The 27,969-nt window shown below is 61.0% G+C and overlaps 1 protein-coding gene across 10 annotated transcripts in view; it reads right to left on the bottom strand.

Moving 5' to 3' along the window:
* KDM4B (lysine demethylase 4B) overlaps window positions 1-27,969 on the bottom strand; it is a 133,942-nt gene that overhangs the window by 75,407 nt on the left and 30,566 nt on the right. For 7 of the 10 annotated variants that reach the window (XR_006298219.1, XM_043586272.1, XM_043586269.1 and 4 more), the window contains exons 2-6: window positions 23,286-23,383; window positions 10,472-10,637; window positions 5,174-5,349; window positions 4,529-4,643; window positions 1,436-1,629 (exon numbers count right to left, since the gene is read on the bottom strand). Coding sequence is in view for 9 of the 10 variants with exons in the window: in XM_043586272.1 (XP_043442207.1) it covers window positions 1,436-1,629; window positions 4,529-4,643; window positions 5,174-5,349; window positions 10,472-10,612 (626 nt within the window). In the remaining variant the exon portion in view is untranslated. The remainder of the gene's footprint in view (window positions 1-1,435; window positions 1,630-4,528; window positions 4,644-5,173; window positions 5,350-10,471; window positions 10,638-23,285; window positions 23,384-27,969) is intronic. The other 3 variants (XM_043586266.1, XM_043586270.1, XM_043586273.1) reach the window with 1 other exon arrangement.

Raw genomic sequence — 27,969 nt, 5'->3', positions numbered from 1 at the left:
AGGGGCTGCGGGGCCAGGGATCGGTGCCACCTGAAGCCGGCAAAGGCGGGAGACCGGCCTCCCTGGGGCACGGGGGTGGGAACCGCCCTGCCCACGCCTGGGTGTAGCCCGGGGAGACCAGGGTCATACTCCCGGCCTCCAAAAGTGTCAGAGAACACACGTGTGTCGTGATAAGCTCCTAGCGGTCATCGGTTAGACCCGCCCCGGGAAACTCACACAGAGCCCAGGCCACGTTCAGCCCTAACGCTTCCTCATCCTTCCCTGTCGGGGCAGGAGCCCACGGCCGGACAGCACGGCCGGGGTTCCACCGTGCCAGCATCAGAGGTCAGGAGAGGGTGGTCACACGGCCAACACCTGGACCGGGAGGCCTGGCTTCCCACCTGGGGCCTCCTGCCGGAGTCTGAGCCTTCTGCTCAGAGCACCTCCGCCCACCCGCCTTGGCAAGGGCTCCGGGGCGTCCCTGACACTTAAAAGGACCGGGGGTGGCCTCCCCCCATGCCTCTGGGCACAGGCCCAGCCGCTCAGGGCTCAGCTGTCAGCTGGGACACCAAGTTAAGGGGTACCTCGGCCAGGGTCTGCCTGGGTCCCCAGCCGGGCTGTGCACGCCCCCTCCCACCCCTGCCGTCTCCACACACAAAAGCACTCGGCTGAGCTCCGGAGTGCCACGCTCTGCTCCCGGGGGGGGGGGGGGGGGGGGGGGGGGGGGGAGGGCTCTCCCCCCTCCGCCCCCCGCTCCCTCTGAGCTGTGATGATTACTGTAACAGAATAACAGAACCTTCTGAGACAGCTGGGAAGAGGCAGGGAGGTGCAAAGCCCGGCTCAGAAATCTCTGCTGGAAACAGCAGTGAACAAAGACAGCCTTGCACAGAAGGCGGCTCCGGCTGTCCTGCAGCAGAGGCTGTGGGTGCGAAGGGGGTGCTCGGCTCGGAGATTCCGGAACACGGGCCGCGCTGGATATTCGGCCCAGCCTGCAGGGCCCACGGCCCACAGAGTGGCCCGCGGGGCGCACGCCCACACCAGCCCGGCAAACCAGTGGGTGCACCGCGCCCCTGACCGCAGGGGGCCTGGAGCCGCTGTGGGGAGGCCAGGGGAGGCTCAGTGCTCACAGCCGCCCACCCCAGGCCCGCGGCCCCAGGGAGAGCCCCCAGCACAGCAGACACTTCGCGGATGCCGCCCCCATGGTCTCCACGGGTAGCAAACCACAGGCTCTGGGGGGAGGGGGGCAGGAAGCTCGTTTCTGGGGACACACATCCCCTCGTCACCGACCGAGACTGTCTCTGGAGCCAACAGGGCCAGACGCCCCTCAGCTTCTGCCTGCCCGGCCACGGGCCCAGCCGTGTCCCCGAGGGGTCGTCCAAAGGCACCCCCGCCCCGTGTGCCCCGGACGAGCCGATCCGCAGCCCCTCCCGCGGCCCCGGCCACCGCGGACGCTCACCAGGACTTGGGCTCCCCGAAGTGCAGGTAGTTGATGCTGTAAAGGTCCATGTCCTCCGTGTGCCAGGCGAAGGTGGTCTTCCACATGCCGAAGTACAGGTAGGGGGTGTTGACGCCCTCGATGATGGTGCCGCACTCACGCTCCACCATGTCCAGGATGGTCCGCAGGCTCCCGATGTTCCACTGGGCCACGTCCTGCGGGCGACCCGCGCGCGGTTGAGCGTGCGGTTGGCGGCCAGCCACCCCCGGGCCCCGGCCACCCCCAGACACCGGCGGCAGCACAGGGAGGCTACGGCGTGGCCCCGCAGAGGGCCCGAGCGCCAGCGGTCGGCCCTGAACCCGCCCCAGGGTGCACAACCCCCCTGAGACACCGGCCCCAGGCCAGGCAGTCAGGCAGGAATTTCTCCGGATTCCACACTGAGCTGTGTGTTAATCATGGGAGGTGACGGGGCGCCTGAGCGGCTCAGTTGGTTGAGCGTCTGACTTCAGCTCAGGTCATGATCTCACGGTTTGTGGGTTCGAGCCCCACATCGGGCTCTGTGCTGACAGCTCAGAGCCTGGAGTCTGCTTTGGATTCTGTGTCTGCCTCTCTCTATGCCCCTTCCTGCACTCTGTCTGTCTCTCTCTCTCTCTCAAAAATAAACAAACATTAAAAATATTTAAAAAAAAAAATCATGGGGGGTGAAAGCCGTGCTGAGAACAGACACTTCTCCAAAGAAGACATCCAAATTGTGAACACACACGTGAAAAAATGCTCAATGTCACTCATCAGGGAAATACAATCAAAACCACAATGAGATACCACCTCACACCTGTCAAAATGGCTAAAATCAACAACTCAGGCAACAACAGATGCTGGCGAGGATGCGGAGAGAGAGGCTCTCTTTTGCATTGTTGGTGGCAATGCAAGCTGGTGCAGCCACTCTGGAAACCAGTCTGGAGGTTCCTCAAAAAACTAAAAATAGAACTACCCTACGACCCAGAAATCGCACTTCTAGGCATTTACCCACGGGATACAGGGGTGCTGATTCGAAGGGACACATTCTCCCCATGTTTATAAACATCAACAACAGCCAAACAAAGAGCCCAAATGTCCATCGATGGATGAATGGACAAAGAAGACGTGGCACACACACACACGCACACACACACGCACGCACACACACGCACACACACACACAGAATGGAATACTACTCAGCAACCAAAAAGAATGAATTCTTGCCATTTGCAACAACATGGATGCAACCAGAGAGTATTACGCTAAGTAAAATTAGAGAAACACAAATATCATACGACCTCACTCATATAAGGAATATAAGATACAAAACAGATAAGCCTAAGGCAAGGGAAGCAAAAATAATATTAAAACAGGAAGGGGGACAAAACGTAAGAGACTCTTAAATATACAGAACCGAGGGCTGCTGGAGGGGTCGTGGGCAGGGGGATGGGCTAAATGGATGAGGGCCACTAAGGAAGACGCTTGTGGGCACGAGCACTGGGTGTTACACGTAGAGGACGAATCACGGGATTCTACTCCTGAAACCCTTATTGCGCTATATGCTAAGTAACTTGGACGTAAATGTAAAAAATAATAATGATAATTTTTTTTAAACGTGTGTGGGCCCCACAGGGCCCCTGGGATCCCCGTCCTCCGGCCCTCGCCACACCCGAGGGTGCACGCAACTCTGCCCTCAGGCCTGGCCACGTGGCCTCACAAGCTTGCCAATGCTTTGGGGTCCGGGCCAAGTGGATGAGCTCAGGGTCCCAGGGAGAGGGACCCTCCTGGTCCAGGACTCCCTTGCCACAGGACCAGCCACTGGATGTGGGAAACCGAGGTCCAAGAAGGGGGAACCAGGACCAGGAGCAAGCTCGGTCCCTGACCTCCCAGGGCGAGGGCCTCTCCCTCAGGTTCCCAGGGGTGAGCTCACTTCAAGCCTGACACGCCCTTGGTGCCCAGCTTGGGAGAGCAGACCCACCCACGCTGCACAGTGGGACCCTCTAGCTGGAAGGCCAGCGGGCCACAGGTCAGACAGGCTCCCCAAGGTGGGCAGACTGCTGGGACCCACCCAACAGTCACACCTCTTGGGAACCACAAGTCACGGCCTGTCCTGATGGGTTCGGGGACGGGGGGGGGGGGGTCCTGGCCCTTCTCAGGAGGGGGCTTTACTCCCACCCACGCCAGCTGGGACCCCAGCCCAGATCTCAGGGGGCACCCCCAGCTGCCGTCATGAGGAGCACGGCTGAGCGGATAAAGTGTGTTCCGGCAAGAAGGGACCTTCACAGTGACGATCTGGGGCGGGGGGCAGAGATGGCAGCTGAGGGGCCACCCAGGGCAGAACCCCAGGGCAGAGCACACCCAGGGGAGAGTCAGGCTCAGGAGCTTGGACAGCAACCCAGTAGATCCTTCCCAGGGTTACCAGAGGTCCCATAAGTGTTAATAAACTGTCCCTTAGAAAAGGGTGGGTCCCACTCAAACCCCCGCGTGCTGAACAACAGCACCTCTGCAGGGCCCCTGCACCACGTCTCCACCAATGCCTGGTCTACACCCCTGGACGGGCAAGGCCAGCATCAGGTCCGAGGGCTGAGGAGCCAGCAGAGGCCCCTCCGTTGCCCCAGGCACCCCCAGGGTCCTCCCAGCCCGGCACGGGGGCTGGAACATCCGCCAGGTTTCCCGGATGATGGAGCACTAGGAATTCAAGAGGAAAACCACGAGAGTAACTGGGGATTAGGAGGCCCCAGGCAGAAGGAAGGAAATGCTCCGTGTGGCCTCCGGAAGACCACTTTGTGACGGGGCTGCTTTGGTCCAGCTGCAGGGACAGGGCGCCTGATCAGGGCAGGAGGGGCTGACGATTTCGTAGGAAAGATTCTGCAAATCAGAACGCGCCTGGATTCCTTCTTTCCTCCCCCCGCCCCCCAAAGACTTGGCATGTGGACGTGCCCGGAGCCCGGACAGAAAGCCCAGCTGAGCTTGCCGGGGCGTCTTAGCGCCCGCGTTTCAAGATCGAGTCCCATGCATGCGCCTCTCCCTCCACGGTTCAGCAGGACACGGTGTCCGTCACGCCCCCGGAGCGTCTCGGGGGCCCCGGTACTCACGTCATCGTACAGGGAGCCGCTGATGTCGGCCCCGTAGATGGGGGAGACGAAGGTGAGGTTCTTCCAGTACTTGCGCTCCAGATCGTCGAAGTCCTGGTGCCGCGGGGTGCAATACCTGTGGGAGGAGCAGCACCCTGAATGTGGCCGTGGGGCCCACCCCCATCCCCGGGGCGTGGAGAACACGGGCGCGGCCTCTTGGCCGCCGGGAGGCTGAGCGCATAAGGGATGGGGCTGCCCCGCCTGGGACGCCCCCGCCCCCGCTCGTCCCGCCCCGTCAACCACCCGGGACAGGAGGGGCTCGGAGGGTCCTCTCGATCCTCAACTCTGCAATTACGAGAGGCCAGGCCGGGAGGCCGGCGCTGTGTGGGGGCCGCAGGAGGAGGCGGCCGCCGCCCTGCCCTCGAGGGGCGCTTGGGCTGGGGAGCAGAGAGACCGCCCTCGGAAACGGAAACGGAAACGGAAACGGAAACGCACAAAGCGCGCAGGGAGCGAGGGAGGGGACGCAGTGCAGGTGTGCGTGCGTGTGCCGTGGACGCCACAAGTGCAGGGCCGGGGCCACGGAGGCCCCTCGAGGTGTGTGGCTCCCCCTCGGAGGCCGGGCGTCGGGGGCCCATCCCCACAGCGGCCTCAGCCCCAGCCGCGTACTTCTCGCTGTTGGCCAGGCGACGATACTCCCCGACCGTCATGGCCTTCTTCTGGATGTTGTACTGTGTGAAGAGGCCCGACTGGCCCGTCACCACCTGCTGGATGGGGGCCGGGATGACCACGTCGTCGATGTCATCGTACGTCTGCCTCGGCTTCCACTCCTTTGGGGGGATGATCTGCAAGACGGAGAGGGGCGACTCAGCGGTGCCTGGGACGCAGGGCCCTGCCCCGGAGACCAGCGGCGGCCCCCTGGGGGCGTGTCCGGGCCGCACGCCTCAGGGCACCCGGAACCTTCTACGCGCTTCATCAAACTCCCAGGTGGTCTGTGCGGGGCCGCGGGCACTACGCCCCCGGCCTCCCGACACTGCCCGTCAGGCCCCCTGCAGCTCAGGACCAGCCGGGCCAGGACCCCGGAAGACACAAGGAGACTGGAGAGAGGCGACAAGGCCCACGTGCAAAGACACAGAAGAGTGAGTGAGGCGCCGAAGGCAGGAGGGTGACGGTGACACAAATCCGGGGGGACGAGACCTGGGAGGGCCGCCTCAGGAAAAGCACGCGCACTGCAGCTCTGGGCCAAGCCCTCGCCGCCCCTCTCCAGGAGGGACACGAGGGCTGCGGGAAGTGTCGCCCCAGGTGGAAGGGGGGCCAGGTCTGTGCTGAGCTTGCTCCTGGCCCTCCTCCTACCCCTCCTGGGCCGGGCGAGGCCTCCGGGCCGGGCAGGGGCCTCCTGGGTGCCAGGCGCACTTCTGTGAAGGCCCCTGTCCTGGGCAGGTGTTTGTAAACGACAAATCTCCTTCCCAGGCACCCAGCGGGCCACCCAACAGCTCTGGGAAAAGAACTAAACCAACCTGCCTTCAGTGCGCCAGCCAAGACCTCTGGGGAGGCCCGAGCCTCACCCAGCTGAGGGCCGGGGAGGACCATCGCCACACCGATGCTGAGTTTGCGGACGGCTTCCAGAACGGCTGCAGTTCATTCACCATCCCCAAGGACTCCCCTATACGCATCGGTGTTAGAAAACGTTTGCTTGGCAACGAAAACACTTACTCTCCAGTCACCTATTAACAGCAGAAAGGCTCACCTCCACCGTCCGCACTGCTGGATTTATTGACAGACCGAGAGTAAATAACAACAGCCATTAGAAGAAGGCAATGGGTCCCGCCCAGGGGGATCCTGCCCCCAAGTGACGTTGGGCGATTTCTGGGGACACCCACAGCCGTCACGACCTCCTGGCGTGGATGCGGGGTGCTGCTTAGGTCCCCGAAGTGCCCAGGACGCCCCCGGAGGGAATGACCCACCTCGAGGTCAGCACTGCCCAAGCTGGGAACCCTGATTTTCATTAAATGGGGACACGGCTGCTCAATCGAGGCCTTTTCTGGGGACGTCCCCCCTCCTACTCTGTGCCCAGAGTTGCGGTAAGTGCCCCGGGTGCCCATGTCTGGTGTGAGGCCTCATGACAACGGGGTGTGGGCCTCAGCCTGCCAGTCCATGGTTTTCTTAGATTTCAAGTGAAAAATCAGACGAGTCAGGTGATAACGAGTAGCTAACACGCTGGGGGCCGGAAATGCCACAAATACAAACGGAAGGGCCTGTGGTTCGGGCACCCGAGACGCTCTCCCGGAGAACGGGTCCCGGGACGAAGGGCTGTGAGCCTGAGTGGCTCTTGAACCATGGAGGTTGCGCCCCCTCTCATAAAGAAGCCTGGGCTTACTTCCTCCTGAGGGAAAAAGGCCCTGGATCTGGTCCAAAATGTGTTCACCGAGGGGAACTGGGGAGTCTACCCACTCAGTTCCTTTGGAGGAAGCCGGTCCGTCAATTAAGGCTCTAAAATGAACCAAACGCGGGGCGCCTGGGTGGCTCAGTCGGTTAGGGGTCCAACTTTGGCTCAGGTCACGATCTCGCGGTTCGTGGGTTCAGGCCCCGCGTCGGGCTCTGTGCTGACAGCTGGGAGCCTGGAGCCTGCTTCGGATTCTGTGTCTCCTGCTCTCTCTCTGCCCCCCACCCCCACTTGTGCTCTGTCTCTCTCTACCAAAAATAAATAAACGTAAAAAAAAAAATTAAAATGAACCAAATGCATCACTCCCAAATTTTCGACTGCCATGGAAAACATCAGGAAACCAGAGAGGGATGCTTCGGGCCCTCATGAGCTACACTGGCCTGGCCACACACTAAGAAGGTTCTGGAAAAGGCATGTGACGGAGCGGGCCCAACGTGCTGTGGCCTGACGTCCTCAAATCTCTGTGAGACCAGGGTCTGAAAGGAGGCTCCCGGGAGCACAACGACTCACAGGTATCGTGTGCCAAAACGGGAGCACCCTGGCTCCTCCCCTCGGTGCCTGGCGGCCAGCGGACGGACCCCTCCTCGAAGCTCCTGAGGCCGAGCCACAGCCGAGGCCGAGAGGGACAGAAAGGCCACGCTCCCCAGATGAACGAGGCAGTGCCAGGGTGGCTCAGGGTGTCTGGGCAGCTGGGGCAGAAGGCGCCTGGCAGGGGGAGCCCCCATAAGAGGAAACGAAATGAGGGGCCAGCCTCTGTCCCGACCCCTTGCGTTCCCAGAGCCATTTTGCAGGCTGCGGGCCTGGGTGGAGGAGCCACCGGACCGTAGGGACAGTCCCCAGGGGTGCGCCCGAGCGCGGAAGCCCCTGCCCCCTCCCACAGGACCCAACACCATGCCCCGCCCTGGTCCCCCTGCCCCGCGCTCCCCCAGGAGCCCGGGGAGGCCCCGCGCTGGCCTGAGAGGTCAGGGGCCCAGCTGGGCACTGGCCCCAGAGCACAGAGCAGCCAGGGAACGTGACAGGGGCACCCCGACAGTCCCAGAGCCTCTTCTGGTCCTGGGCCCGGGCTCCAGCTGTATCTACTGAACGTACACCCCGAGCCCGTTCCCCCGGGCCCTACAGAGCCTTGCGGGAGAGACAGATACAGCTCTGATGAAACAGAAACGTCCCGGCACCCCACATGGACAACAGAGAAGGACGGACAAGGCCGATGCGACCAGGGTGAGGGGACACGGGCCATCAGCGGAACGCTCTCGGGCCAGGAGGACACCAGGTCCCTTCTCCAAAGAGGCCAGCAGCCAACTGGGGTGCCCGGGGGGCTCAGTCGGCTAAGCACCCGACTCTTGATTTCAGCTCACGTCATGATCTCACGGGTCGTGAGTTCGAGCCCCACGTCGGGCTCTGCGCTGACCGTGTGAGCCTGCTTGGGATTCTCTCTTTCTCTCTCTGACCCTCCCTGGATCACACTCTATCTCAAAAATAAAATAAATGGACAGTCAAAAAACAACAACAACAACAACAAAAAGCCAGCAGCCCCGAGAGCCTAGGTAGGGCCCCCCTGTGAAAGAAGAAGGGGTTGCCCAAGGACGCCTCCCTGTCCCCGTCTGTCCCCACGGAGTGGCAGGGAGCCCCTGAGGGACTCGAGGCCCCGGCACGCGGTCCCTGGCAGGCAGGCAGGCAGCAGGGGCGCGTGTGCACGTGTGGAGGGCGTGACTCTGCCGCCGTCTCTCAGGACGTGCCCGGGTCCGCCCCACGCTGCCCTCCCCTCCCCGCACACGTAGGTGACCACCCGTCAGAGAAAGCAGCAAACAAACTCCCTGAAAGGAGCATGGAACACAGAAGGCAGAGGGAAAACGGACTCGAGAAACACCTGCCTCGCGAAACATCCGGTCCCAACAGTTTCCTTCCGTCTAAATCAGCAAAAACGGACTCCACCGGTACGTGAGCTTACCCAGGGTCCCGGGGTACCAGGGCACAAAGGGGAAGCTCAGGGGCCGAGGAGTCAAGAGCGAAGGAAGGCAGAGGCGCAGACACGGTCCACACAGCGGACACAGAGCCCGCAGCCGCCACGGCACCAGGCACGGAAAGCTCAGGAAGTATCCAGGCCAGGGGGCCAGCCAGGAAAGCGGAGCCCGAGACACACAGTGAGGCAGAAGGAACAAGCAGGGATGACAGCCGCGGAGGCCTGACGGGGCTCCGGGCAGAGCTGTCCCGGACGGCACCTCGCCACGCCTCCCAGCACGAGGGACACCTTGAACCAGAAGGGCTGCCGTCCCAGGAAAGCACATGTAGGCCAAGGACAGGGGCAAGGCAGAGGAGGCCCACGCCCACCGCCCGGGGCCCCCGCGACAGGGCGCCTCGATGGGGCAGAGCAGGCAAGAAACCGTCCCCTGATGGTGCCCGCTGGGCAGAAGGCCCCCGGAACCTGCAAGAACCCAGGACCCAGGGTTTCCGGCTGAAGGAGGCTACAGGGAGAAGCGAAGCTAACGGGACAGCAGGGGCTCGGTTCCCAACGCGGAGGAAACGCCGTGTCCACACCGTCTCGCGTACGATGAACAAAATCAAGAAGGAGGGCGGGAAGGAGACGCGGCGAGCCCGCTGCCCTCCGCGCGTCCTTAGGCTGAGATCAAAGGCGCGACCCTCACCACGAGAGGGACCGACACTCGCAACAAAGCCACCCAGAACCAGGCAGGGGCGGGAAGGCGAAGGCATCACTCTCCTCGCCGCGGCCAGGGGGCAGCACACCCTGGGCCAAATCCCGCCCGCCGCCTGCTTTCACACAGCCTGAGAATCAAGAATGCCGACCGTTTCTTGTTGGGGTTTCTTCACTTTTAAATGGAAAAAATAACAAAAGAAAAAGATTTCAGGACAAGTGAAAACTCCACGGCCTTCCCGTTTCAGTGCCCCCAAGTACCGTTTTTACTGGCACGTGGCCACGCCTCTCGGTTTACAGGTTCCCAAGGCGACAGAGCCGGGTGATGGGACAGAGACTGCCCCCCCACACAAGGCTGCCCCACCGCCTGGCTCTCTGCGGAGAAGGTTTACAGACCCCTGGGTTGCAAGAACAGACAAGCAGGTGTCCTAGATGGAGAGGCAGTCGTACGGGCAGCGACGAGAACTCCAAGCAGACAGGTTACAAATCCTCCAAACTACCGGGTGACACGAACACAAAGAAACCATGGTTTTTATGGTAAAAACACAACGCAGACCGTCCTCGTGTGTTTGCTGTCACGCACGGCATGCCCACACACATACGTGCGCGCAGGTGTGACCTCTCGTCGCCGGCCTTCGGCCAAGCGCCACCGCCCCCGGGGCTCGTCGCCGCCACCGGGTCCCACAGGGACAGGGGCTGCGGAACTCATTTGTGACGCCGGGCCCACAGGAAGAACTCTGTAACGTCGGCTGAAAATGAGGTCAGAGCGGCCCCGCGAACCCACGAATGGGTGCCCGCCGCCCCCGGACACGGTCACGCCAGACCCGGGGCCGAGGCTGGTGGAAAGCGGCACCGGGCCCAGGGCGTCACCCACCTTGGCCAGGCCCGCCCGGTGGGCTCCCTGGGACTCGATGTAGGCCACGTATTTGTTGAAGTCCTTAAATTCTTCCATGGTCGGGCGGAACGTCATGATTTTACAGCTCGGGTTCTGGGCCCCGTGATCCTCAGACCCCATGGCTGCAGCTGAGGGACCGTCACACCTGCGAGGGAAGGACAAGAGAGCGTGAGCGCGTCAGTGCCGCCACCGTTCCCAACACGCTAAAGATACCGCGGCCCCGGGAAGACAAAGGCAGGGCCCGCGCAGCGAGGCCAGGGCCAGAGAGGAGCCTGGGAACAGACTCCATCTCCACACTGGCACAAAAAATCAAAATGACTTCAACTAATTAAAAACAGAGGCGCCCTAGTTCTCAAAGCCAACGCACCACTGGCGGCCAGAGCACTAATTTCAAAGCAAGGGCCCCGAGAAAGCAAGGCTGCCCTTCTGGGGGATTTTGGATCCAGGTTCGCCAGCGTGAGCTTCGAATCGACGCGTCTACCTCGGAGCCGATACCCACCCCGCGGCAGCCCGCGGCAGAGGCCCTCGGAGGTGAGTGAGGCCGTGTGTGGGTGTGCCCTTTGCGGTGTGCACCCCCGAGCCAGCAGGAGAACCCCTCCCCCAGGCGGCCCCACTGTGAGCGGCGCATGGAACACTCGAGCGTGCCAGGGGTTAAGGGGACCCAGCGAGGCCCATCCCAAGCAGGGAGGGGCTCGGTGACAGACTCTGGGGAAGGGTCCCTATTGTCAGATTAAGTTCTCCAAACTTGAGGGACAAAGACCAGCCTCCCTCCAGGATCTGAGAAAGGTCGGAACCCAAGTGCACACAGACCTGAGAACTTGGAAAGCAATTAGCCAGACCCCCGACGTAAGGGGGGCAATGAGAAAGAGGGGCAGGAAGCCCGCCGATCCTGGAAGGACACGACACGGCCTCCCCAAAGGCACTCCCCTCCGCAGGCACTAGAGGGCAGCACGAGCCCAGGAATCTCTGCTCGGCCATCGGAACCGGCTGGGTAGGTTCTGGGGCCCTGAGCACCCCTTCCAGGCCCCTGAGGGTCCTGTCACGTGGCGGGGGGGGGGGGGGAGGTCATCACTGTCGCCCCGTGTGCATAGCAAGGTCCAAAGCTTTTCCCTGAGGGGCGGCCACAAAGCTGAAGTGTGCATGGCAGGCCACAGACACCTGTGACTATAGGGGACAGCCGTCCTGGGTGGGATCACAGGGAACCACCATGAAAACGCGGCTGTATCAAGGGAGAGGGGTTGTCACCAACCTTCCTCCAGGGCAGCTATAGGGCTCCGGCCACAGCCGGGCTGCCCGCCCAGGAGACAGCCCCCTGGAGCCCTGACCAGCCCCATCCCAGGGACTGAGCAGCACGCAACCCCAACCCAGCCCCTTCGCCTGCAGCCAGGGCCTGGGACCCGAATCCCCACCCAACCCCCGCCCTCTCCCCTCCAGCCCAGAGGCCACGGTGCAGGGCTCACTTACGCTTACGACTTCTGTTGCTGCACAGAAACACAGGGTGTGTCTGTCCTGCGGGAGCCCGTGGCCCTGGGGGTGGGGGAGGGGGTTGGGGAGACCCTGACCGGACCGTCTTGGAACGTCGGCACGGACTGAGCTGTGCAGGGAGCCGCAGAACGGGAGAGTGAGGAGACCACCCTGTGCGGGGACCTCACCCGAGACACCAGCTCTAACACCACGAGGACAGGCCGCAGCTGAGGCTCATGGGCCTTTGTCTGCCCTCAGCCCACAGGCCACCCCCCAACCCTGCCGCCCCCCCACCCGTCTCCCACCACCCTGCCACCCCCTCACCCCACGCCCTGCCACCCCCACCGCGTGGCGTGGTGAGACCTGGGGATCCCGCTGACCACCCAGCTTGTACGGATAAGCAACCCCGCCCCCCGCTGGACACGACCACCCGGCCACGGCCGCGGGTCCTGAGCCCCCAGCCCGCCGTGGACAGGGCCCAGGCTGGCTGCCAGCGGGCACATTAGCACCCAACAGTCCCCAGCCCTGCCGTTCGTGATGGACGTGGGTGACCCATCCCGCTCCACACACTAAACTCGTTTTTTGTCGTTCACCGGGGCCACACGCAGGTAGGTGGCAGGGCCCGGGTTCCCACACCCGACAGCTCCCGCTGGTGGCTTGGCCGGTGCTGGCCGGCAGCTCCTCTTCCTGCCGGGCCAGCTCACGTGTGGCCTGCGGGGGTGGGCGCACCGGTCACCGCCAGCTGTGTCCCCTCCAGCGGAGGCCGCCTCCGGCCCCGTCTGCCGGCCGGCACCGACGGTGGGAGAGGACACCGGGCGGTACGCCCGCCATCTCGCCGCGACCGGCCTGCCCCGGGCAGAGCGGGGGCCGCCTCGGGTCCTGCCCGCACGAGCTCCCTCGCGCTTCGGAAATCACGACGCGGAGACGAGCTTCCCGTCCGGGAGGCGGAAAAAGCAGATGACAAGACGGCAGGCGGGTTTCCGGCACGCCCTACCCCCACCACCACCGTCCTCTCGATTCAGCCCAGCGGTGGATTCCGTGTGATTTTTCTTCTGTCTTATTTGTGCCTTTCGAAATGAAGGTTTTGAGTAGGTAAATATAAAGAGGAAAATTAAAACGGTCTCTAATCCCAACACTCCGTACCCTTGACACGTTCTTTGAAGGCGGGCAAATAAAAATCATACGTGTACGTACTTACGAAACGGAAAAGGAATCTCACCGAACGGCAGCCCTGGGCCAACCTTCCAGTTTATTGGAAACATGGGCCGGGGGGGAGGGGGAAGGACCACCCCGAGGGAACTTGCAGAACGGTCCAGAAAGAGCGGTGGACTCTTTACAAGTCGGCGCCAAGCCGAAAAGCAGGCACGCTGACGATGAAATACTGAAAAGACACAGCCCAGTAAAAAAGTGCACAAAGGACGTTTCTTCAAAGAAAATACACGCACAGCCAACGATCCCATGAAACGCTGCTCAGCATGATTAGCCATCAGGGAAACGTAAACCAGAACCACAGCGAGGCATGCTACACCCCCACCAGGACGGCCGTGAGAAAAAGGACGGACGATAACAAGTGTTGGCAAGGGGGTGGACGAGGCAGAACTCCGACACGCGGCTGCTGGGAACGGAAAGCGGGGCAGCCGCCGTGGAAAAGTCCGGCGGTTCCTCAACGAGTGACACGTAGAATTTGCCAGGTGACCCAGCAATTCTGCTCGTAGACGTATGCCCAGGGGACGGGAAAACGTGTGTCCACGCAAAAACTCTTACACCCGTGTTCAGAGCAGCGTTACTCACAATGGCCAGAAGGTGGAAACCACACAAGTGCCCGCTGACCGTTGCACAGATACGCACAACGTGTCCCCCGCGCACAGCACGTCCCTCGGCCGCGAGCAGGAGCGACGCGCCGACACCCAGTGCTCCGCGGACGGACCCCGAACACACGACGCTCAGGGAGGGAACCGGACATGAGAGGCCACGCGGGGTGTGAGTCCACGTGCGTGAAACGTCCAGAACAGGCTCCTCCACGGATAGGGAGCAGATTAATGGGTTTCGGGGGCCCGTGGAGGGGGTGGGGTGACTGTTGATGGGGATGGGGCTTCTTTTCTGGGGCGATGGAATGTTCTGGAATTTTTGTGGCCTGGTGATGGTCCCACAACTCTGAATACGGTAGAAACCATGGAACTGTATGCTCTCAGTGGGTGCGCTTTATGTGTGAATTACGGCTCAATAAGGCTGTTACTACCCCCCACTAAAAATAAAGTAGAGGCGAGCGGAGGGTGGCAAGAAGGAAAGGGGAGGAAAGTTCTGCCCTCGGAGAAACCACTGCAACGGCTCAGAGACACCGGCGTGCCGTGACGGAGGAGCCAGGCTTCGGGAAGACGTCCGGGGACCAGTGCGGAAATCCGGACAAGGGCTGGATGTCAGGCGGCGCGAGGGAACAGCGGTTTGTCTGGGGGTGCAGTCATGGTGTCGGTGACACTTCAAGACGCTTTGTTAAAATCAAACGGGCGTGGCAAGCGCGACCGCTCGCTGCCCGCCGGGCCCTTCTCACGCTGTTTCCCGTCAGGGCTCACACACCTGCCTTGCTGGCCTGGGCCGCGGCCGGGCACGCCCCTCAATGGGGACCCCCTTGTCCCGGTCTCCCGTGCTGGGACGCGGAAGGCCGTTCCTCTGGGGGACACGGGGCAGGGAGGGGATCTGACTTTCAGCCGTCTTCGGATTTGCTTCCCTTCCATGCTCACAAAACCACACAAAACTTCTCATGCTCATCAGCTCCAAAGGCACGAAGCCGGCATGTTTCCACTCACTCTGTACGGCCCTCACGGACGCGGCCCGGGGCCACCCGCCTGCCGCTGGGGCCCGGGCGCCGGGCATCCTCCTTGGCCGACCGGGGAACAGGTGGTTTTAGGCCCTGGAGCTGGAAGTGGCCGAGTCGGGGACAGACAGACAACAGCACAGACCGGTGAGCGAGGACTCTGAAGACAAAGCCAGCGTGTGACAGGACAGCACCGGGAGGCGGGGGGTCTGTCTGGCCAAAACCGAATGTCCAATTTGATCAGGGTGCAAATCACATGGAGGTCAGGGGCGAGAGAAAATTCCAGGCAGAGGGAAGAATCTTGGCGATGGCAGGGAAAAGGTGAGTGCACGGCGAGCCGGGAGGGCCACGTGGTGGGGCGCGTGCTACGTTGGGTTGACCGGGACGCCCCTGGGAGATTAGGGCAGGGGCACTAAGGGGTTAAAGACCCCATTAACATCCTGAGAAAGCCCTCTCTGGCAGTGGGAAATGGACTACAGCCAAGGCCGGCCTCGTGGGCTCAAGACCCGGGCAGTCACCCCTGGCCCGGGTTTAACACTCGGCCGCTGCCCGCTTGAAATTATTCCATTTTACATTTTTTTAAAGTTTACTTATTGAGAGAGAGAGAGAGAGAGAGGAAGAGACAGAATCCCAAGCCGGCCCTGCCACCATCAGCCCGATGTGGGGCTCAAACTCATGAACGGTGAGATGGTGGCCCGAGCTGAGATCAAGAGTCAGATGCTTAACTGACTGAGCCACCCAAGTGCCCGAAATTCTTCCATTTTAGACCGAGAGGCCTAAGGGTCTCACTGCGCCCTGGGCCCGGCAGGCACTACGGTCAGGCCCGGCTGCAGGGGGCCAGCGTGGAAGCCGGCAGGCAAGGCAGAGCCGGGGACAACAGTAGAGTCGAGGGGGCCGGAGGGTTTCACGGGCAGAGGCAAGGGTGGGGAAGGAGGAACCAAGGGCAGGGAAGACCACTGGCCCGGCCGGCAGAAGGGGGGGGGGTGAGGCAGGTGGGAGAGGTTTGGGTAAGATTGTGGTGGTCAGCAGAATGCCCAGATGGCCACGTCCTAGTCCCCGGGACCCAGGACTGTGTCCCCTTCCACCACAAAAGGGGCACTACAGAGCCTGACCTGGGGATGATCCTGGATCCTCACGAGAGAAGAGACAATGCAGGGGCAGAGGCTGCATGGATCCAAAGAAGGGCCCGCGCCAGGGAAAGCACCCGGTCCTCTGAAGCTGAACAAGATCAAGAAAATCACTTCCGGGGGGGGGGGGGGGCAGTGGGTATCTGGGTGGCTCAGTAGGTTAAGCGTCCGACTTCGGCTCAGGTCATGATCTCAAGGTCCGTGAGTTCGAGCCCCGCGTCGGGCCCTGTGCTGACAGCTCGGAGCCTGGAGCCTGCTTCAAATTCTGTGTCTCCCTCTCTGTCTGCCCCTCCCCTGCTCACACTCTGTCTCTCCCTCTCTCTCTCAAAAATAAATAATCTTGGGGCGCCTGGGTGGCGCAGTCGGTTAAGCGTCCGACTTCAGCCAGGTCACGATCTCGCGGTCCGTGGGTTCGAGCCCCGCGTCGGGCTCTGGGCTGATGGCTCGGAGCCTGGAGCCTGTTTCCGATTCTGTGTCTCCCTCTCTCTCTGCCCCTCCCCCGTTCATGCTCTGTCTCTCTCTGTCCCAGAAATAAACGTTGAAAAAAAAATTAAAAAAAATAAAATAAAATAAAAAATAATCTTAAAAAAATTAAAGTTTATAGCAGCGCTTTCAACAATAGCCAGATTATGCAAAGAGCCTAAATGTCCATCAACTGGTGAATGGATAAAGAAATTGTGGTTTATATACACAATGGAATACTACATGGCAATGAGAAAGAATGAAATACGGCCTTTTGTAGCAACGTGGATAGAACTGGAGAGTGTTATGCTAAGTGAAATAAGCCATACAGAGAAAGACAGATACCATATGTTTTCACTCCTATGTGGATCTTGAGAAACTTGACAGAAGACCATGGGGGAGGGGAGGGGAGGGGAAAAAATAGGTACAAACAGAGAGGGAGGGAGGCAAACCGTTAGAGACTCTTAAATACAGAGAACGGAGGGTTGACGGGGGTGGGGGGAGGGGAAAGTGGGTGGTGGGCATGGAGGCGGGCACCTGTTGGGATGAGCCCTGGGTGTTGCTGTATGGAAACCAATTTGACAGCAAGTATTTTCGTTAAAAAGAGAAAAAAAAAAAAAAAACCGTTCCCTTAAAAATTAATTAATTAATTAAAGTCCGTTACAGTAAGTTTTTAAAAAACAGGAAAGAAAATCACTTCTGCCCCGACATCTCCCGAAGGAGCCACCTGCCGACGCCTTGATTTCTGCCTGTGAGACTCACCCAGAAGTGTGGCCTCCCAAGCGTGGGAGAGAATCAAGTCACCGCGAATCCCTCAGGATTTCTACTCGTGTGACACCCCCACCCCCCGTGAGGCCCCTCGGTTGTGGGAGCCACGGCCGCCTCACAGGAGGGACACCCTGGAACCCCCGTCCCCTCCGCCCGTCCAAGCACAGCCCGACTTCTGGCCGCACGCTCAGCAGGCAGGGGGCGCCCGCCTCCCGTCCCAGCGGGCACCCCCAGACCCGAGCCAGGCCCCGCCACCCGTGCAGAGGCAGGGGGACCCCGTGAAGCCAGAGCCAGCTGCGCTGCGCACCGGGTTTTTTCCCCTAACAGGAAGGGCGGCCCCGAGCCTCCCGGAGGGTTCCCTGGCTGCGACCCGCCTGACCTCTCACAGAAAGGAGAGCGTCCTCACTGCGAGGCCCAGAGCAGAGAGGCACATATGCCGACCATCGCGGGGACACACGCTCCCATGGGCGAATTCCGAGTACGTGAAGTTTATCTCCGTCAAGTTATTAACGTCTTTCAAGTCATTTGCTCGGGACCCCGCATGCCGCGGGCCTTCCTGGCCTGATGCCCTCCCGGCCACCCGGGACCAACGATCGCGGTACGTAAGGGCAGCGCCCGGCTGTTGGGGGCAACCCCAGGTAGCTCCTCCCCACACCCGGAAGGGGAACAAGCATCGTCAGCCCAGGGATGTGTCGCAAGAGGGCGACGTTGGGCAGGGCTGCCCGGGGCTGCCTGTTTGGGTCGGGGCCATTCTCTGAGTCACGGTCACCTGGGCCCCGGGGAAGGCCTGGCAGCCCACCCGGGGGTCTTTCAACGCAGGGACTCGTGAGCTGTGGGGGGAGACACCGGCCGACCCCGAGGAGTCCTCGGCCACCACGGGCCCTACACGGCCTGGCGCCCTCGTCTGCTCGCACCCCCCCCCCCCGCCCCGCCCCAGCTGCCACCTGGTCAGGATCAGAAGGCTGTCCCCACATCTGGAATCCAGCCCCAGGACAGAAGCCCCCTGGATCCTGACAGAGGGGCGCACTGAGCCCCGGAAGCCTCCCCGCAGAGTGGGAACAAACACGTGAGGGGTGGGGCCCCCACAGCCAGTGAGCAATCCGCAAACCGGAACCAGAGGGGAGAGGATTGCTCCGGGCCAGGACGCAGCCTCAGGTTTTCTGACTGAAGGGCTCAGAGACTGACCCTAACGGGTTATGAGGTCGGATGGCAGACGTTTTCCAGGATGTGGATCGGGGGAATCTGCACCTCTGAGGTTGTGATATGTAACATGCCTGAAAGTATGTCCTCTGAGCAAATGTGACCTTCTGATGAAGGTTAACTGTGAGGAAATATAACCTTGAGAAATACTTAACTACCCTTGTCTTGGGAAGTAGCTGGGGCTCCATGAACATGATGTCTGAAAGTTCCCTGGGAACCCCAGTCCTTCTCGGGGAGGCCCATCCCCTGCCCCAAAGGGGCCTCTCTCCCCCCAACCCCTCAACTCTACCTGCCCCTGCCAGGCTCCGGGCCAGGAGGTCTGGCCATCGGATGAAACGCCCAGTGACCCCCAGCCAGCCTGCCCCCACCTCGGCACGGCTCCTGCTGGCAGAGGACAGCTCCCAAAAGGGGGCGACGGCAGTCAGGCCCTGGAGCACGATCGCTCCCCAGGAGGGGCCTCTGCGTCACCAGGACTCGAGGGGGAACCTACCGCAGAGGTGACACAAGAGCCCCCTCAACCCCCCTCGTGTGGGCCCGGTGCCGTGTCACTGTGTCCCACAAGCGGCTGCAGAGAGGGCCAGGTGCCTGTGCGTGTGGTCAGGGTCCGGCAAGGAAGAGAGACTAGAAAGCCCTCCACATCCTCCTCCTCCTCCTCGGGGAGCGTCAACTAGGCCCCAGGTTCTCCGTGAGGCACGGGCACGATCCCTGACCTCACAGAGCCCGCAAGCTGGGGACCCGGCCGACCCCCGTGTCACAGAACCCTCACCCTGCCTGCCCTCGGGCCCACGGCACCACACGTCGGGAGGCCTCTACGTGCGGGCCTCCAGGCAGCAGGAGAGCACTGGCCGGCGGGAGCATGGGGCCCAGGAGGACGGCTGACCAGGGCAGACAGCGGGCAGAAGTGCTGGGCACAGCCCGGGACGACACGGACTCCACAGAGGATCCCAGACTCGATCGGCCTTGGTGCCACAGAACCGGCCCGTCCGAGATGGCCACAGAGACAGAAGGGGACCGAGCAGGCAGAGCGCCTCCCAGAGGCAGGACGCCAGGAGGCCGGGGCGTCCCCTCTGGAGTTCCCTGCCTTTTCCGGCTTCCAGGAGCAGCGCATCCCTGGCCGGCGGCCCGTCCTCCACCCTCACAGCCAGCGGCATGGGGTCCGCCCACGGCTCTGCCTCCGGCCCTCCGGCCCCCCTCGTACAACGACCCCGGTGTTGGCACCGGGACCCCAGATAATCCAGTAACATCTCCCATCTCGGGGGCCTTCAGGTGACCCCGTCTGCCAAGCAAGTCCCTCTTACCACGCGGGGGAGCACACACACTGCCAGGCTCCCGCGAGCGGGCCGCGTGTGCCTTCGGGAGACACTACTCAGGCCGCTCAGGTGCCGTGTGAAAAGTCCATCGTGCAAAGAAAGAAACAGTCCCCGCGTCCCTCCAACCTGGGTGCTTTCTGCTGTGGGGCACACCTCGGGAAGACCAGCACACCCGCCTACGTTCACCCAGACAGGAGCACAGTTTCTAGAACGTCGGAAACGGGACCGGGCTACCAACGGCGGTCCGCAGGCCCTGTTGTCCCCGAACCTAAGCAGACGTGGACAGTGGCCCGGGGCCACGGAGCAGAAAGAGCCGCCCTTACGCTGCAGGCTTAAGATCCCCAGGGACAGCCAGCGGCGGGGGCCGTGCAGGCGACCCCCGCCGACAACCTCGGCCTGCAAGTTCACGGTGGCGCTAGCGGGCCCGGGTACGGCGGCGGCTGTCCAGAGAGGAGCTCTCGCGCACGGCTGGGGGGGGGGGGGGGGATGGGAAGTGGCACGGCCACTGTGGAATGCAGCGTGGCAGTAACTGAAAAGGTGACGCAAGGGCTGGGACCACGTGACCCAGCAACCCCACGCCCGGTGTCCACCCAAGAAAAACAAAACACACGTCGGCACAGAAAACTGTAGTGAAAGTTCACAGCAGCATCGTTTGTAACACCCCCAAAGGGGAAAGAACCAAGATACCCATCGACTGATGAACAGCTACACACGGTGTGTCCCCCACGCGTGGGAACGCGATCAGCCAGGAGACGGAGCGAGGCGCCCTCCCCCCACCCCACCGCCGCCCCAAGGACGGACCCCGGACACGCGACGCTCAGGGAGGGAACCAGACACGAGAGGCCACGCGGGGTGTGGGTCCGCGTGGGTGAGACGTCCAGAACGGGCCCATCCAGGGACAGGAAGGGGGCTCGTGGGGGCCGGGGGAGGGGGAGGGACAGTGACTGCTTCACGCACGGGTTTACATTATAGGAGGGGTTTCTTTCTGGGGGGATACAACGCCCTAGAATCAGATGGTTGCATAGCTCTGCACACATACTAAAAAATCACTGTACTGGGGCGCCTGGGTGGCTCAGGCGGTTAAGTGTCCGACTTCGGCTCAGGTCATGATCTCAGGTCTCATGGGTTCGAGCCCCGCGTCAGGCTCTGTGCTGACGGCTCAGAGCCTGGAGTCTGCTTCGGATGCTGAGTCGCCCCTTCTCTCAGCCACTCCCCACTTGTGCTCTCTCTCAAAAATAAGTAACGTTTAAAAATATATAATAAAATTTAAAAATTTAAATAAAAATCACCGTATTGTACGCTTTAAAGGGTGACTGTTACGGTATGCGAATTCTGTCTCCCTAAGGATGAATTTTTGCAAAGCCCGAGGTAGCCTGCTGGGGACCTGCCAGACCACAGGGAACTGGTCTGCTTTCTCGCAAGGACTCTAATCTCCCTGGACGCCCCAGGCCTTTTGGAAGAAGGAACCAGGAGTCTAAATTCACGTCTCCCCCTCCGCCAGAGAACCTTTTCAGTCGTGGCGCTCAGTTTCTCCAGCTACAAAATGGGCTGATGGAGGGAGAGGGCAGGTCAGGATGACCACAGCGAGGGACCACTAAAGGTTAATCTAACCGCACGGAACGAGGTACGCACACAGAACATGCCACACTGATCTGGGTACAAAGAGATGGCCACGTTTTGGAGATGTGGCCGTCTTCCGACAAAGCACAAGCTTTAAGAGTAAAAGCAATGCCTTCGGAGACACAGAGCAGATCGTTTCCGAACCCGCGCACGAAGGCCTGGCCCATCTGGCCCCGGCAAGCGATAAACTAACCCAGACCCAGGCCGATACACCTTTTCTGTACAGGGTCACACGGTAAATATTCCCACCTACATTCTCGAGCTCGACTCCATTCTCGAGCTCGAGCTGACAGAGGCGACCTGTCCAGGCACGCCGCACTCTGTGTGCCAATAAAACTTTACTTGCAAAAACAGGCAGAGGGCCAGATCGGTCCACGGACCAGTTAGCTGACCCCACCCCCAGATGCCTGAAGTCCACCCCTTAAGCAACAAAACCTTTTCTTCACCTCTCCTACGGGGGACCTGAGTTCCACTGCCCACCTCCCTGATTTCCTACATCACGACAGAGCAGAAAAAGCCACACTCCAGCCCACGCTTGGCCCAATTAGCTACACGGCCTGGGAGCCCAACACTGAACACGAGGTAGCCATTCTCGGGGCACCAGGGAAAGCCACCGTGGGATGGCCAGGAGCACACAGGACTGTTCGCCCCACACTGGCCAACCCCCTGCCGCCGGTCACCCCTCACAGGCCACACCCGCTCTGTAGATGTGAGCCGGGAGATGATGAGGTTGTTCAATCTCTTATGAGCCCACCATTGGCCCACCATCTGAGGCCACCTCTTTAAAACCCCCTGTCCCGGGTTTATTAGAAAAGTACAGGAGGAGGCAGAATGCCCGGAGTGAACACCCGCAGCAGCTGGGCAATGCGACTCTTTTCAAGGTATTTTATCGTATTGTATTCGTAATTTTTTAATGTTTATTTATTTGTTGAGAGAGGGGGAGGAGAGAGACAGGCAGACAGACAGTGTGAGTGGGGGAGGGGCAGAGAGAGAGGGAGACCCAGACTCGGAAGCAGGCTACGGGCTCCGAGCTGTCGGCACAGAGCCCGACGTGGGGCTCGAACCCACAAACGGCGAGATCGTGACCTGTGTCGAAGTTGGACACTTAATCGACGGAGTCACCTAGGTATACAACAGCCCAAAAGATATCTTAAAGGGGCACCTGGGTAGCTCCGTCGTTAGGCATCTGACTACTGATTTCAGTTCAGCTCATGAGCTCACAGTTTGTGGGATCGAGCCCCATGTCAGGCTCTGTGCTGACAGTGAGGAGCCCGCTTGGGATTCTCTCTCTCCCTCTGTGTCTCGCACATGTAGGTATGTGCACACTCTCTCTCAAAATAAATAAAGAAACGTTTTTTTCTAAAAACGGCATTTTAAGGGGCACGTGGGTGGCTCAGTCAGTTAGGCACCCGACTCTCGATTTCAGCTCAGGGCGTGATCTTGCGGTTGGGGAGTTTGAGCCCCACGTCGGGCTCTGCATGGACAGCACAGATTCTCTCTCTCCTTTTCTCTCTGTCCTTCCCCCCCTCCTCTCTCCCTCTCTCTCAACAATAAATAAACATTAAAAAAAAGGTATTTTAAAGTAATTCTCCATTTTTAGAGCTCCCCCCCCCCACTTCTCCACTGTGACTGGTCACCGTTTCCTGCAGGGCATGCTTTGGGGTGAACATGCCCCTGGATGAGCCAGGTCCTGATCCACACAACGCAGATGGGGCAGCTCAAGCGGGGCGATGCCCGCGTCCCCCGAAATGCGCCATGGCGAGGCGCAGCACTGTCACTCGGATGCCGAAGGACGGGAGCACAAACGTGAGCGCCGGACTAGAGGACGAGCGGCCAGCAGAGCCACCCCGAGGGTGCTGGGCTCCTCTGTGCAAAGGCTCCTGGGCCCCGGACAGCCCTGAACTCAGGGCCAAACAGCAGCCGCCTTCTCCCAGCGTGCGTGCAGGCCTGACGGGCTGCCCCGGGGGGAGCCGCGGCCTTCAGTGCCTCGCTCTCCGGTGGCCACCTGGGCCTAGGGCCCGAGCACTTACTTCAAAGTCCCGGTCGTACTGGAGAGCCAAGGCCGCGGAGGACAGGTGCCCCGTAGCTGGCAGGGGTTTCTATCAGGTCCCGGCAAGGGTGACGGTTCCTACGGTGCACAAAATAAAAGCACGATGAGCTAAACGGATCGCATGCTTAAATCTCAATTCCAGACTCTACTCCTAACAGCTGCGTGTAGCCCAAGGCTACTGCCTTTACCCAGACATTTCCAAATCCTTGCCAATTTGCAAGAACGGTAAAATCATAGCTGTAAGCACTTTCCCCATTGAAGTCCTGCAACAACTGCCCGTTTTAGGCTCAGCCCCTAAAACCCAGTAGCTGACGAAGTGAGGGCTCCATGAGACAATCAAATTAAACCAAAGGAGCTTCTGGAAACCTTAAGATTCAGGCAGCACCTCAGAGGTTTATAAGAAGTTCTGCCTCCTCCAAAGCCCCCCAGTCAGAAAGGCACCCCTCCAAGGAGGAGAGTCACAGGGACAACACGTATGTCTGGCGACCAGTGATGACACCCCCGGCAGGCGGAGAGCACAGGCAGAGGACAGGGCAGGGGCTGTACGGGGCCAAGACCCTCGGAGGGCAGGGTCCGAGCCAGTGAATGCACCGCTGGGCACAGAGACACCCCAACACTATTGAGTGGACACAGGACAAGACTCCCAACCTTCGGGGTAGCCCCGGCACCTTGGACAACCTGGGCTATCAGCTCTCCCGGATGCTCCCACGTTTTCTCTTATTTTTGCCGGGTTTTTTAAATTCCTGAGCACGACCCCATTAAGCAGATCACACGGTCTCTTCCCAGGTCAGACCCCCGGGTTGAAAGCGTCAAGCTGTGGGACTGCCCGACCTCGGGCTGCGCCCCTCTTCCGGGCAAGGTAAATAAACTCCCGAGGCCTCCCCGGCCTGCGCCTGCGCCCCACGCAGCTGCCTCCCCCTCCGCAGCCCCGCTAGCACCTGCCGGAGGCAAGGCTCAAGTCTGAGGACCCCTCCCTGGAGGTGTGGCTGGCAGAGCGCAGCCCCCAGGATGTCCACGCCCTCAAGCCCTCATCCCTGCAACCTGAGGCCCCGCTCCCTTCTGCAGCAGAGGGGACTCTGCAGGTTAAGGACCTTCAGGCGGGAAGATGACCCTGGGTCACGGGCGGAGCAGGAGGGTCAGAGAAGGCGGCACGACAAAGGAGCAGAGGCCGCACCGTCACACTGGGAAGGAGGAAGGTGGTGCCCCTCGAAGCCGCACAGGCAAAGAACGGACTCCCGCCGGAGCCACCGGCCGGAGCCGGCCCTGCCCACGCCTCGGCGGCAGCCCCGTGAGACCCATGCCCGCGTCCTGGCCTCCCGATCGGGGGCATCGGTGTGCGCGGTTTTCAGTCACGAAGCGTGGTTCCCCGTTACAGCGGCACAGGGACACTCACACGGTGGCTTCTGTGTGCGTTTCCCGGATTTCAGGGGCGTGGAGAGATCTCTTCACTTCCACTGACCGAGCGGACTCTAGGCCGCGAGCTGCTGGCCTCGGGCTTTTTTGCTCCTGTGTCAAGGGGATCACGTGTCTCCCTCCTCGCTCGTGACGGTCTCTGCACGGGCTGTTCCCACGCTGGGCATGGGCCACACCCACCAGCACGTGGTCTGAAAGGCAGAGACCACCAACCGGGGCCCGTGGTTCTCAGCTGGACAGACCCGGCGCTGCCGGGCCACCAAGACCATGGGTCCTACTACCCTCCTGCTCCGGGGGACAACGGCACTGACCCCCGAGCTGGGAGGCCGGGGTCGGGCCCCAGTTCTGTGGCCACAGCCCAAAGACAGCCTCTGTCCACCCTGACCCATGTCCACAGTGACCAAGGGGCCAGGCCCACCCGCCTCCACTGCGCCTTCAGGGGCCGCGTCCCCTACCCCCCCCCCCCCGACACACGGCTGGCCAGCAGCCACCCTGGAGGTGCTGGGATGCCAGAGCCTGGCCTCAGGGCCCTGAAGCGTGGGCTGGGCACAGTGACAGCCTCCCAAACAGGACAGCATGGGAACAGGGAAGGGAGTGAGCTTACAGTGGAGACACGGGACAGCCCACCTCAGCCGGGGGACCAAGGCCAACACCGCGGTGACAGCACGCACCCCCGGGGTGGTGTCAGAGGGAGGGCGCTTCACTCGGGGGGTCCTCCTCCCTAAACCCATCGCCCCAGTCTCACTACGAGAAAAGCAGCAGACGCACCCAAGGAAGGGCCTTCTAGAAAACCCCTTGCCCGGGCCTCTCGAAACTGTCGCGGAGCATGGAGCTGAACAGAGTGCGGACTTTACTTACTAAGAATGTATCAACATTCGTTCATTAACTGCAACAAATGCTCCAGCCTGAGAGGAGGTCCCAGTGGGGAGACCGTGTGGGGTGCGAGGGCACTCTCAATTTCTCTGTCCCAGCAAGATGCTTTAAAAAAATAAAGTCTGAGTAACGTTTTTAAAGAAAAACAAAACAGAAAGGCCCGGGCAAGGCAGGCTGGGTTTGATGCTTCCTGTTGCCCAGGCTGGCCCGGCCCAGCCGCTGACCTCACTGTGGGCCCCGGGAAATCTGGGGCGCTAAGAATAGAACCCGGGAGGGGAGTCCGGTTGCAACAAGGTAAGAGCCTGCAGTGGCGACCTGAGACATCAGACATCGATGTCCCTGAAAGGCACCGTCTGACCATCCCTCCTTTAAAAAGGCACAATCTGACCACTGGAAGAGGCTGTTACTCTGACCGCGGGCACGCAGAGGCTGAAGCAGCAGGCTGGGTGGTGTTCGCTTCACCCCCCCCACCCCCACCCCTGCAAAGGGCAGGCAGGCGGGGCCAAGGAAGCAGCAGCAGCAGGAAACAGGGAAAGAGCCAGCTGCACCTCAAGGCTGAGGCATTAGGGACTGCCACCACCTGGTGGCCTCTCTGGGGATACCCCTGCTTGGCTGGGTAAGGAACCCCTGAGTCCCCTGGTCCTACCAGCTCTCAGCTGTCCAGGGCTGACCCTCAGGGTAGGTCTGGAGGGCTGGCCCACACCAGACCACACTGCCCATTCGTGCCCTGGAGCTGGGCCCGGGTTTTGAGAGGCAGAGCGCTGACTGGGCAGCCTCCGGGCCAGATGGGAAGGGAGCCCTCACCTACTCATTCAGCTACCTGGCCAGGAGGACCGGACGCCCAACTCTGCCTGCTCGTCCACGGCCACAAGCCCCAGGTGGCCCTCAAAAGGGGCCTGGCATCCCCTGCTCTCCACCCAAGCCTACAGGGGCTATTCGTGCCCCTCACAAGACAGGGAGACCCCCAAAGCCTCAGAAGGTCCACTGACCTGAACACGCTATCGTCAGATCAGTATGAACTCCGGCTTTCTGAAAAACGTACATATACAGACAGATGGACGCAGAAATAAACACAGGCGCGCACGGAGGCATGCGTGGGTTCGGATTCCCATTTCCAAGCTCTGTCGACTGACAGGAGAGGCCCCGACACCCAGCTCACCGTTCTCAAATACCATTCTCCAACGTGGAGAGGTGTCCTATTCCGGGGCTGAGGCAGGAAATATACAAGGTGAGCCGAGAGAGCATCTCCAGCACCTCGGAGGGGCAGGAAGGAAGGCAACCCTCCCTAGAGGGTGTGGTCACGAAGGAAGGACACAGGACCCCAGTCGAGGAGCGCCCAATGGCCAAAGCCAAGGGCAACTGAGGCGACAGAATGGTGACGGTGCCGGACTACAACGCGCAGGACAGAATAAATGCTCCTAAATCTTCACTGGCGCAAAATTCAAAACATACCACAAATGAGGCAGAAGGGGCCGCCCTCTTCCACAAAAGAATTCCAATTCACAGATGGAGAAGCAGCCAGAGTAATACGAAGTCACAGTAAAAACCAGCGCGGGGAGATGCCCAGCAGGTGCTGCAACGGACGGGCACAGGTGTGAGAGGAAACAAGGCATCTGCACCGTCAAAGTCCCGAAGGGAAAGGCAGCCCCTTCCCCTGCAGACTCCCGGGCGGCGGCACCACCGTAACCGTGGGATGGGGGCTGACGTCACCCACCGGCAGAGAGACACAGCGGCTAGCGGCAGAGAACGCAGCCTGTCCCACACCGCGTCACCTGCATCCGAACCCCAGAGAACACCGGGCACGAGGCAAGTTGAGGGACGTCCCGCAGGATCCCCGACCAGCGTTCTCCAAAAGCATCGAGGTCACAAGAGATCAGCAAAGACGGAAACGGTCCCAGCCCCGAAGAGCCGGAGGTGTGACGGCTAAACGCAATACAGGGTCCCGGGTGGGGCTCTGGGGCAGAACGGGGACACGCGTGTGACAGCTGGCGGAATCCAAATAAAGGCTGTGGTTTGGTAAACACTCTTGCTCTGTGCTGCCTGCTTCGTGTGGGTTATTCCGCAGTTATGTTCCATGCTAGCAGCGGGGAGGTGGCTGAAAAGTACCCGAGAACTCTCGATGCCGTCTTTGTAACATTTCAATCCGTCTAAAATTGTTTCCAAATAAAAACTCAAAAAAAAAAAAAAAAGCCAACCTTTACCTCTGTCCTCTGAAGCTCGCTGCACAGCAGGTTTTAGCTGGAAGAAGAGAGTGGCTGTAAAAAGATCCAGACCGATAAGCGAAGAAAAGCGAAAAGCAAGCTGACGCCACACTGCAATCTAGGTTCAGGACCCACGGAAGACCCAGCCTGCCGAACCCAAGTTTCAGCTCCTTCCTG

The sequence above is a fragment of the Prionailurus bengalensis genome, chromosome A2 (genome assembly GCF_016509475.1).
Source record: "Prionailurus bengalensis isolate Pbe53 chromosome A2, Fcat_Pben_1.1_paternal_pri, whole genome shotgun sequence".
NCBI lineage: Eukaryota > Metazoa > Chordata > Mammalia > Carnivora > Felidae > Prionailurus > Prionailurus bengalensis.
Note: the sequence above shows the minus strand (reverse complement) of the source record. Positions and strands in the feature narration are given on the sequence as shown.